This window comes from Mercenaria mercenaria, chromosome 14 (assembly GCF_021730395.1).
Source record: "Mercenaria mercenaria strain notata chromosome 14, MADL_Memer_1, whole genome shotgun sequence".
Taxonomy (NCBI): domain Eukaryota; kingdom Metazoa; phylum Mollusca; class Bivalvia; order Venerida; family Veneridae; genus Mercenaria; species Mercenaria mercenaria.
Window position 1 is genome coordinate 10,176,965 of NC_069374.1, and position 12,212 is coordinate 10,189,176.

Sequence of the window (12,212 nt, forward strand, 5' to 3'; positions counted from 1 at the left end):
ACAGCTACTTAACTATATCATAACTATGTATTCATTGCCATTATACATGTACATTGTACATGTATTTCCATTTACCTTTCGCCATAAGATTTGGTATATGTATGTCTCAATGGCTTCTTAGCCTAATGGATTTATATGAAAGAAAAATTCAAAAACCTGAAAACTTTAATACAGAAATTTAAAAAGATATATCTTTATTTACAAACTTACAATAATTTGATCAGTTAAAATAGAAATTGAATTAGACTGTGAAAATATGTGAAAAACTAAACACTAAGCCAAGAAAGAAGTAAAAGAATTATTTTGAAAAAAACAACAACAAAAAAAACAAAAAAAAAAAAAAAAAAACAACAACAACAACACAGCCTTAATTTAACGACTTTAGATAAAGGCCATTCTTTATAGCTATGTTTTTCTTCCCCAATGTTTTCAACTGTCTCCAAATTGTATAGGTTAGTATGCTTTCTAAATCTATTTAAAAAAAATCATTTTTTATGTTTTAGAAGAATAAAATTTTATAAAGTGTGTTAATCTTAATACTAGACATATGTTTGACCTTACATTTTTACTATTTTAGGTATTACTTGTGTACTTATGAAACACAAAATATTAGGAAAGTCAGTTGATTGACATTTATAATGGCGTCATCACTACCAGTAACTCAGGATAAGGAGTTCGTTAACTGGCTTAAAGGCGCTCTTGCACTACTTTTTGCAAAACAAGGATTGGACGACTTTGTCAATGACGAAATTACACAGTTTCAAAAGAATATATTAGCATCAGTATTCCAAAAGAAAGCTTTGCCTGCAGGAACCGTTTGTAACTCATGTACTACAGAAAATGTTCTAACATGCCCGACAAAAAACTTCTGTCGTCCTGGGGGTAAATGTAAGCAACATGATCCAGGTCAACCAGATAAACGGCCTAATCAGCCATGTCCAAACAACCTGTGCAAAGATATCCGGGACTGTATTCGCCGCGAACACAGATATAATGAACCATCTTGGAAGAACACGGATGCCAGGAGATGGAGTAATGATGCCTTTGAAATCGCAAAATGCTACATGCCTCCAGATGGTTATTCAGGTGTAACCAGACTTGCAGATACTGATTTCAATGGCACATTGGCTGTCATCATCAACAACAAGCGTTTCCAAAATAAAATGGCGGCTCAGCTTAATCAGCCTAATAATGTCTGTTTTGAGGTAAGAATTGTAATAGGAGATTTGTGAACTTTACACATGCAAACTTGATGCAAAGATGCAAATAATCATGTGTCAAACAAATCTTGCAAGGTAGTCAGTCATCTTGGCTTAAATGCAATGACTTCCGGACCCCACGTCACCAAAGGAGAGAAAATGTTTTCGGTATTAGGAAATTAATGCTATATTTCTTAAGAAAGCTTTGACACTTAATTTCGGACAGACATTATGTTATGAAACACTTGAGAAGTAGTTTTTTTTTTACTAATTTAGGACTAAAGGTAAACTCCTTTGATTATAAATATCTATATTTAACGGTCAACAGATATATATCCCTCCGTTGTATACTGGTAAAATGACTTGAAAGTTTTAATTGCCATCGCGGCCCGTGTTCGATTTAATACAGTATATACTTCGACAAGAGTGATATTAATGACGCATTGAACTATAGTGCATCTGACAGTACATTTTACTCTATATTTCATTGACTTTATTTCAGGCACGTGATGTAGGTCGCAAGATTCGACATTCAGCAGATTTCACTCTCTCAGACTTAGAGCTGAAACGATACATTGATATTTTGATAAAACTGTTGTCGGATCAAAAATACTTAGCCATTGATCAAAAGGCACAGGATGCTGTGGATCAATTAAATCAGGTAAAATAAGCATTAAAACAGCTCATCAATCCAACATGTTTTGATTATTGTATAAAAACATAGCGGAATTTCGTAATAAATGGAGTTGAAAAACACAACAATTTTATAAATCGCTATAAAAACTACTAAATTTTGACTATAGCATTTGTAACATGTAATATTTTATACATAATAAGCGAATGGTTTAGTTCCTTTAATTAGTAAGCAAACGTTAATAAGACAACAGTCCGTTTAATATGTTTCATTTGGATATTGCAGCTGGAAGCAAATACCCTAACAATAACAACGGAAGATATAACGACTGTTTTAGATGAAGCAATAAGAGAGAGTGCTAAATCACAAGGCGATATTGCTTTACAAGCCATAAGTGAAGAAAAGAACAAAGCTGTGAAAGAAATAGAATGTGAATCTCTCCAGCTCTTAAAAGACGTTAAGTCTTCAATCGCCAACGTGCAAACAGTAACAGCTGAAAGTCTGAATCAAATCATAGCAGAGAAATTATCTGCTATACATGACATCAGAATGGTGGTAAAGAGAGGGAAACTTGAACTTGAAGGTTCGGCTGAAAGAGCTCTGCTTCATAAGAAAATGCAGGAAGACAGAGGTAACATTTAAATTTTGTCGGCAATTGTCGTCCGAAAAATGAGATACTGTTGTCTATCGATCCAGCCTCAGCCTTAGTCATTTGAAAATATGTTGAAGACGTAACTAGAAAAAGTCTAAGATTGAGTATATATTCAATGCATCCTATTACAAAACGAAGGCAAGTTGTAGAATATATTAATCCATTTGTAGTAAACGGTAAAGTCTGGGTTTAAAGTTTGGGTACTCTTTCTATGCGAGTCAGGAATCGTGCTTAAAATGTTTTAATATGTGTATTAATTTAAGGATGTGGTTCTTATTTTAGATAGACAACAACAAAGGTCTTGGCCGTCTAGTATCGTACAATCAGGAATTGGCTACTTAAGAAAAAGAGGTTTACACAAAGGTAAATAACATTTCTAACGAACTGCAGTTGTCGAGCAAATTTTCCAGCAAAGTCGCTGCGTATCTTATTGTCATTTTTATAATTTTCATTCATAGAGTATATTCAATTTTACTACAGAATTAGGTCTAGTTTACGCTAAGGAGGCAGTAAACAGTTTTCAGAGCTTCTCGGCCTAGAGTCGCCTACGCAACTTTTAAAACCATACACAGAAGTCTGTAACCACACATCTGAAATAAAGATATTGCAACATTAACATGACTGAATGTTTAGCGTAACAAACCATCTGCAATACATCTCTAATATCTAGTTTTCTGTTTACAAGATCTGAATTTTGTGCCCTCCAGGTCTCGGAAACTGATGACGAAAAAAGCTAAATTTGCCAATTTTTAAATCGCTGCAGGAAATTCCCTGTAAATGATAGCCCCAATTGCTATACGGTTTCATACTCCGGTATCACTGTAAAATCTGAAAATAAGCTCAATTATCTGTCATCCATACCGTTTTTTTTACTATTCCGGTTTTCCTGAGGCCTCTGCTAAAATGAGAACTCCACTTTAACCTAGCTCAACGGAGACATGTATTCGCATTTGCAAGTCATTAGGTGATAATTTCAACATCAGGGCTACTCAACTAATTTTCTTTAAAAAGTGAAACTCAATTCTAGCCACTGAAACTTCAGTTCTAACAATTATTATTATTTCAAAGTTCAAATATGCACTTTAATCCGTAAATTGTCCCTTATTTGTAAATGTGGCCAATTCGACACTAACAGCTGAAAACTGTTTACTGACTCCTTAAGAGAGACAAAAATGATCCCAATACATGTAGTATGACATTTGCTGTTTATTTTGTAGTTTAATAAATTCAGACCAAAAGAAAACCAACTTCATTACATATCCAACATATGCTGTTGAAAATTTTGACAACTGGAATAGATCATGTATGCAAAAATTCTACCTGGAACGTAAACTGAAATTCACTAGTCTTTAAAGCCCCTTACTTATAAAAATGAGATCTCGACCCTGTTCTTAGTATCTAGATATGTTCAGCTAGCTGAATTTTATGGCAATTTTAAGTCACTGGCACTGTGCTGGACCTGCTCAAGGAAGCTATAAGCACATGCATGAGCATCATATGTCACCGTCTAAACGTTTCACACAATACCCCTACATGCTATTTTGTCTGTCCAAAGACACTAAATGGTGTCTATTTGAAGATAATTATCTTCACTCTGATGTTTAGCTATGATGCAAATGACTTTCAACTCATAGAACTGACTGCATCAGACCACGAGTCCATGTTAAGACCTCAATTTGATAATGGTCACTTTTCGCGAGTGACGAAATATGAGAAAAACGCTATTTTTTTCAGACAAATCTTTAAAAACCTATCTATTTCAGAGAAAAAATGTCTTATTTTCTAAACTTTGTGCGCTGTGACTGGTGTCCATGTTATATGCAATATATACATGAATTCTAAACTGAAACACACAATGAAATACTGATTCAGAAGACATACAGCCGAAAGTACCACTGAAGTCTGTTCCACAGTCCGAGCCGCTATTTTGCTGTTAGAAGGCTTTCTGAATAAATAGAATTCAATGCATTTGCATTTAGATGCCTTATTTGACGACTTTAATGTCACAGTGAGCATCTGTCTAAGCAAAATGGCGTCACAACAGACATATCTTACATTATATCGGCTCGAAAAACACTGTAAAGTGTAAAACTGACTGTAATGTCTGAAATGCGGTAATCTCCCCTTACTTATTGCTCTTAAAAACTCTCATTTTGTTTCAAAATTAACTTTTTAGGTTATTTTCCTTCACAAATCATACTGTTAAACCCCTCAGACATCAAACAAATGCACATGGAAGAACTTACAAATTTTCAAGGTTTGCTCTTAAGGAGGCAATGAACAGTGTTCAGAGCTTCTCGACCTAGAGTCGCCTACAAAACTTTCAAAATCTAGCCAGTTCGATACTAACAGCTGAAAACTGTTTACTGCCTCCTAATGTTACATATAGGGGCCATGTTTATTGCTGTGCTAGTAATAACCTTTCCTGAATAGACACAAATAAATCGACTATTCTAAAAAATGTAATTATTTACATTAATTTTAAGTAATCGGCCGTTCTGGCCTATCCAGATGTATGTCCATCCGGAGTTATGTATTGTTTTTCTTTTTTAATATTTGTCGACATTACGTCGGCATTTTTATAATATAGTTAGGGTAAGAATAGAATTTTTTTTTTGTAACAAAGGAACGAAATATAAGAACTTAAATTTATTTTTTCTTTCTAATTAACATCTAATGATAATGGTTTTATTCAAATGACAATTCCATTGGCTCTCTTCACTGCTGGAGATGCTGGTGAAGGTAAACATTAGCAACCTTTTCCTTCGCACTTCCAACAAAAACGTGGTATTGATGGAATAATAAAGTTTATAAAATCCAAACTACTGATCTAGTAAAATAATCTGGTAAGAATTGTATACTTGAAACTTAATAAATAAGTACACATATACCCGGAAATACTACCTCTGGACATTAGTACAATACAGGGACGGATTAAATGTTGTCAAACAAAATTTTAGAAATATTGACAGTCATTAAAAATAAAGAAATACTGCAACCCTTTTCGCAAACCGAAGTTATTTTAAATTGACGTTAAGATAAGCCGAAAATGGAATTACGATAAGCACTAGGATTGTGTCTATGAAAATACTTTTCGCATTTACTATACTGGAAGAATCCCTTTACAATACGGTACAACTGACATTATTTTGAAATAAAGAACGCAGGCCTTTCACGTTTAATTATGTGATCTAAAATGGATGTTTTAAATATACCGCAAAAGGAATAAGGAAAATTACACATTTGTCATCAAGCTATCATTGAAAATTGTTGTTTTATTGTAGTGCTCGACCCTGAATTTATAGAGTGGATAGGGTAGGTAGGAATTTTTCAACTGGATATTTCAGAAGCAAAATTGCGTGACAGGCATTGAATGAAATTTTACCAGGAATTTAATAGAACACGAACCTGATGGCAGATATCAAGACAGATTTTAACAAACATTTCAGAGAACATAAATTTGTTTACAAGTTCGTACATTTTAAAATTAATCAAAAGTTTGGTAACATTGAATGCCACTGTAGTAGAAATCATCCAAGTATGCACCAGACGCGATGCTGTCAGACGCTTGGAACATGTATAAATGGTGGCATCAGTTTTGTTGTTTGTTTTTTTTTGTAGTGCTCGACCCTGAATTTATAGAGTGGGTAGGTAGGTAGGAATTTTTCAACTGGAGATTTCAGAAGCAAAATTGCGTGACAGGCATTGAAAGAAATTTTACCAGGAATTTAATAGAACACGAACCTGGTGGCAGACATTAAGACAGATTTTAACAGATATTTCAGAGAACATAAATTTGTTTATGCCAATTACAACATCATTGCGAACATCATTTTAACAGAACGGCCATTGCTGTTAAACCTATAGGGAAGGTATAGGAGGGAGTCAGGAAAGTTTTAGAAAATTAGTGCAAAAAGGTGGTCTCTGGTACACTTTTATGTCAAAACTGCGGTAAATATAGGTCGCTTTTTAACCTACCGCGGACAGTGTGTGTGTGGTGGTGGGAGGAGGGTGCGGGTTACGGGGGATACACACCCTAGCTTGGATCCAGGGTGTGGATAGACGTGAGGAGATTTTAGTGAGCCATGAAGCTTCCTTCAGTAGAACTGTTCTGTGTTAAGCGACCCAAACTAAACGAAAACAGAATGTCTTCGCTTTTATCCACAAGTTAAGCTATATGTATGTATGATAAATTGTGATTTATGTTATACAAAATATTTTGTTTTGTTTGTTTGTTTTGGGTTTAACGCCGTTTTTCAACAGTATTTCAGTCATGTAACGGCGGGCAGTTAACCTAACCAGTGTTCCTGGATTCTGTACCAGTACAAACCTGTTCTCCGCAAGTAACTGCCAACTTCCCCACATGAATCAGAGGTGGAGGACTAATGATTTCAGACACAATGTCGTTTATCAAATAGTCACGGAGAACATACGCCCCGCCCGAGGATCGAACTCACGACCCCGCGATCCGTAGACCGACGCTCTACCTACTGAGCTAAGCGGGCGGGCTTCAAAATATTTTTACAGTTCCTTATCAAATCATATTTAAAGTAAGGAAAAAGAAAGCTAGCACTTCAGCTGAAAAAAATGAAATCCAAAACTTATTTCTTAAATGTATATTAACTGGCTAATACAAGATAATACAATATTGAATGGAATTATGTCAAATTATAGCACACACATCACAAACTATATTGAATGCTGACTGTGACATGCAAATTGCCATTTGCTAAATGCCATTTGCTGATTTCCATTTGCCAGTTCCTAATGACAGCTTGCTGATTTCGAATTCAAACGTGCCATTTGCTAATTGCTATTTGGTATTTGCCATTTACTCAACTGTTTATTGCTTATGGATGTTTTGTGATTGCTCAATTTCTGAATGATGTTTGCTAATTGCTCATTTGTCAATTGCTGTGTGCCAATTGCTCTTTTGTTAATGTTTTATTTCCTAATTGCTATTTGCCAATTGCTCATTTACCAATGGCCGTTTGCCGATTGTGCATTTGCTGAATGGCATTTGCCATTTCGTATTTTTCAGATGCCCATTTGGTTACTGCAATTTGCCTTTTCCTTTATATCAAATGCTAATTTTCTAACTGCAATTTGCCAATTGCTATTTGACAGTTGTCAGTGGCTATATTTGATTGCCAATTTGCTGTCATTTCTGGGGATCTTTTTCTTTAAATTAAGTGTTTTGTCTTTACTTTTTAAATGACATTTGTCCAACAGTATGAACAAACATGATCAGATATTAAAGTGCAAACGTAAACGAGAACCTTTAAGGGTTATTAGTAGATATTGTAATTCCAGGATTGAGGGGACAATTTTTGTGAGAGATTCTCATGAAGTGTCATGATAGTGTTTTGTAACTATAGTTGAGCTCACATAGGTTCAGCCAGTTTAGTAAAAAAAAAAAACGGATTCTGCCAAGAATATCATTATTCCTCAAACTTAATCATTATTGTCATACACAAAGCTAGGTGGGTAGCGGTTAAACATTCCTTAAGTAGCTTTCCGTACATAGATCCATCTCCTTCAAACATTATCCACCTGCTATTGATACACAAGCATACAGACTCCTGTTGCAATAATAATTGCATAATTGCAAATTTATTAATAGGATACAAATTAACGTAACAAATCTCTAAAAATTAGAAATTAGCAAATTAAGAATTTGCAAATGACGGTTAATGAGTAAATAGCAGTCGGCAACTGGCAAACACTAGTAAGCAGTCGGCAAATAGCATTTAGCAGAAGATCAAATAGCAGTTGGCAAAAGAGCAATTGGCAAATAGCAAATGATCACTCATCAAATAACATTTAGCAAATAAGCCATCGGGATATGGTAATTAGCAACAGTTACTGAGCAATCGGCAAATGGAAACTGGCTAATAGCAATGAGCAGTTGGCAAACAACATTTACCTGTGGCATATCTCAACTCGCAGTCAGCACAGCAAATACTTATTTGCAATTAACAAATGGCAAATAACATTTAGCAAATAGCCATTGGCGAATGGCAACTGGCATGTCCCAACACGCATTCGATACACAATATAACTGTTCCTTTTCTACCTAAACCAAAGACAAATGCCGAACATCAGTTTTTCTTTGAACTTAGGCCGTCATGTGTCTGTATTTATTTCAAGTTGTAACCAATATTGTGTTGCCCATGTATATTAAATGTTGAATGATCTGACGAGAGCGTATGTACTGAGACGCAGAAACATAAGCGAACATTACTTTTTAAAACAAATATCTTTATGATGGTCTCAGGGTTTACAATATGTCTACTATTGTTTATACTGAAAGTCGTAAAACAAACCTTGTCCGCTTTTTTATACAATTATGTTAGCTGTGGCTCAAAACGTAATTGTTATACTTAAAAGGCGTTAATTGTAGAGCAATAAATATCACGTACCTAACCCACCTGCTATCCATACTTGACAGTAAAATAGCCCTTAGATTTGTAAAGCATAGATTTAACTGTTATATCTAAAATGTTTGGTTCTGTAGCAACACAATCTATTCCAGTAGGATACACGCATTGTTCGGCAATTGTATAATGCAGTCCTATTATAATGACATTTACATGAATTGACTTGACTTCGGAGGGTGACGAATTGGAGCCCCTTGTGCTATGACAGTTATGCTTATTTTGATTTGACAAAATGAGAAAGCCTGCGAATTTTGTAGTTAAGGTGACACTTGACGGCCGCAGATTTACCAAGGATTCTTGGTAAAACATGTAATGTTTTCATTGCAATCGTTTGTAAATAACGGATCCGACGGTTTGAATTTCAGGAACGTTAATTAAATCAGATTATGTTGAATGGAACTTACAGGATACTCTAACCTCCTGTAGCTATTCAGGACGGTAGATAGCAATACGACACATTGAACAGTGCAAGAACTATAACTCTGTTTTCAACATCATACCAATTAATGTAATTATACATTTTATATTACCACACATTTATATCATACTTTACAGGTATGAAGGAAGACCTGATCACTTTCTACAGAGAGTGCTACAGTACAATACCTGTCGCCCCTCTCGTAGAAGAACATGATTCGCCACTGACTGACTTCTATGTTCAGCCTACATTGACATCAGTTGACGTGCAGAGCAAATTCAAATCAAGTCAACAACTTCCTACAAAGATGCCAATACATTCATACAGTGACCTGTTCCTTCGTGGCGGTGGCAAAATGTACAAGCACATTTACGTTACAGCGAAAGCCGGAGTTGGAAAAACATCCTTTGCTAAAAAAGTATGCATGGTATGGTGCCAAGCTCATAGCCCTATCAAACAAACGAAGGTTAAGTTTAAGCGAGACGATTTAGATGCGATGCGAACATTTGAGTTTTTATTCATGGTTTCTTTACGAGATATAGAAACCTCTGAATGCCATCTAGAAAATATAATTTCAAGCAACCTTCTTAATTGTCTGAAGAGGCATTCTCAGTATTCAAGACTTGACTTAGAGAATATTTTAAATGAAAAGGCGTGTTTACTTCTCCTAGATGGTCTTGATGAATGGACCCATTCTACAAGCTGTGACAGAGGTTGCCATGATGTACACACAATACCACACATACCTGCTCGAGAAAAATGCACTGTCATGACGACAACACGACCTTGGAAATTTGACGTTGTTAAACTAGGCACAAGTCAAATTGATAGACATGTAGAAATCAATGAGCTGAATGAATCTTCATCAAAAGAGCTTATTAATAATGCTGTTACTGTATTGAATAGAAAGACTCTATCGAACAAGTCTAAGACCGTTGAAGAGTTCGAAAGTGTGACATCGACTCTGAAGCTTGATAATTTGCGATATATTCCGTACATCTTGTTGCAAATCATTTGCCTGTGGTTTGATGGAAAATCAATAGGAAGAACGACATGCGAAATATATACCAATATAATAACACTTACACTATCCCGGGGTCTGTTAAAGTTAGAAAAAAAAGCTTCAACACCAAGGCGAACGACATTCCGCCTTGCCTACTGTTGAGTGTTATTTGTAAATCACATTACGATGTATTAATCGTCGTTGCTAAACTAGCATTTGAAAAATTGTTTATTTAGAAAGCGGAAAGTAATCTTGTATTTGATAGGTCTGAAGTTCTTTGCATTATATCAGAGGATATTCTCAAATTTTGTTTAGAAATAGGGTTTTTATCACAAACTAAAGACTATGGATCAGTCTCAGAGAGACGTAGCACTCTTTCATTTCAACACAAATCTATCCAAGAGTATTTCGCAGCCCTTTATATACAGTTGCGCTACGACAATCAAGATATTCAAGAGACCATTCGCAAAGAATGTAACACACTGCCAGCTATACTGAAAATGTCAAATGTTTTTATATTTCTCGCGGGACTAAATTCTATTGCATGTTGTCATATTTTTCAAATATTTATGGACGCTTTGTCCGCTGATGAGAAAATAGAGTATTTCAGGAATTACCCTATATCTGGCCGAGCGTATTTACCAAGATGGCTTGAACACTGGGAAATCATGAAATCCTGGCGGTCCATGCTGACAGATACAGCGAAAGAAACCATAAACAATAATAGAGAAAATATTTCTCCTTTATATATCGAAGATATAATCATAGATAGCACAATAACACTAGACACGTGCGTTGTTCTTAAAATCCTAACAAAGAAAAATAACGACAAGATTAAATCAATAACTATATCAGAATGTCAGTCTACAGAAGAGTTTACAGAAAAACTTAAAGCGCTTGATCTGCAAGGTTTGCTTTCGTTACACAAATTAGTAATCGAGGCTGTTCCTGAAGAACAAGATCTTTACCGTTTACTTTCTGGATCTGTAGATACATTAACATGTTTGTCCCTCAGGTTCGCAGTGTTAAGAGACAATGTGTTGCTCACAGTAATCAAGGCAATTTCTGCGAACACAGTAGGCATGTTGTTGCGCATGGATAATTTAAGCATACTACAACTGGAGAATATCCGTCTGAGGCATGTTGATATCAAACGTTTATTTCAATACCTGAAGAACAGACAAACGATGACAGTTATCAGACTTAGGAACATAGTATGTATAGATCACGGTGATCAGTGTGAAGGTTACTGCCTCGATCTGTCCCTACACCAGAATATTACGGTTCTTGAATTACATGACGTATCACCCGTGTCTATCCTGCATGTTAACCTTTCCTCTCTGGAGAACTGTGGAGTAGGAGGCTTACGACCAGATGTTCAATCATCGTTAGTTCACAGTTTGCCTAAAGCAAAAACTCTTACTTCAGTCTGTTTCAGTAACTTCGAACCTGAACAGTTCGATACTATTATAAATACACTTTCGAAATTGCCAAAGCTTGAATGTTTTGTTATTCAGGTGACTGATATTGGTGATACAGCCCTCACACTGCCACCACAAATGAAACATTTAGAGCTTGTTTACCTCATTTGTGTAACTATGACGAGTACTTCACTGAGATGTCTCATTGACAGTGTTGTCGTTCTGCCACAACAAGTCACGGTTAACCTACTGCTGTGTACCGTGAAACCTGAAAAACACTATCGACAACTGAAAACAGAGATCAAATCATCTCCAAAGTATCAAGTCGTATTTGATGAATTGAACGAAAGGAAGAAAAATCAGTTTTTGTTTTTCAAACTGAACAAAAAGGACATTGTATAATCACAGTATGAAATATTTACATATTTCTCCACCTTTTCGGGTA

The 12,212-nt window shown here is 35.4% G+C and overlaps 1 protein-coding gene across 2 annotated transcripts; it reads left to right on the plus strand.

Annotated features, from left to right (window-relative positions):
- Positions 1 to 409: 409 nt before the first annotated feature.
- LOC123526613 (uncharacterized protein CXorf38-like) lies at positions 410 to 10,517 on the plus strand. 2 transcript variants are annotated; one of them, XM_053522933.1, is made up of 5 exons: positions 410 to 1,205; positions 1,702 to 1,860; positions 2,119 to 2,464; positions 2,768 to 2,848; positions 5,770 to 9,438. In XM_053522933.1, exons 1-5 carry the CDS (start codon positions 639 to 641, stop codon positions 5,802 to 5,804), a joined length of 1,188 nt encoding a protein of 395 aa, XP_053378908.1. In that variant the 5' UTR covers positions 410 to 638; the 3' UTR covers positions 5,805 to 9,438. The 2 variants fall into 2 exon arrangements, with proteins under 2 accessions (XP_053378908.1, XP_053378907.1); XM_053522932.1 differs by lacking the exon at positions 5,770 to 9,438 and adding an exon at positions 9,481 to 10,517 and having other exon boundaries at positions 412 to 1,205.
- The last annotated feature ends 1,695 nt before the right edge of the window (positions 10,518 to 12,212 follow it).

Coding starts and splice junctions, on each gene's coding strand:
- LOC123526613 (XM_053522932.1), top strand. CDS start 639: ATGGCGTCATCACTACCAGTAACTCAGGATAAGGAGTTCGTTAACTGG. Junction 1,206..1,701: donor CTAATAATGTCTGTTTTGAG/GTAAGAATTGTA, acceptor ACTTTATTTCAG/GCACGTGATGTAGGTCGCAA. Junction 1,861..2,118: donor CTGTGGATCAATTAAATCAG/GTAAAATAAGCA, acceptor TGGATATTGCAG/CTGGAAGCAAATACCCTAAC.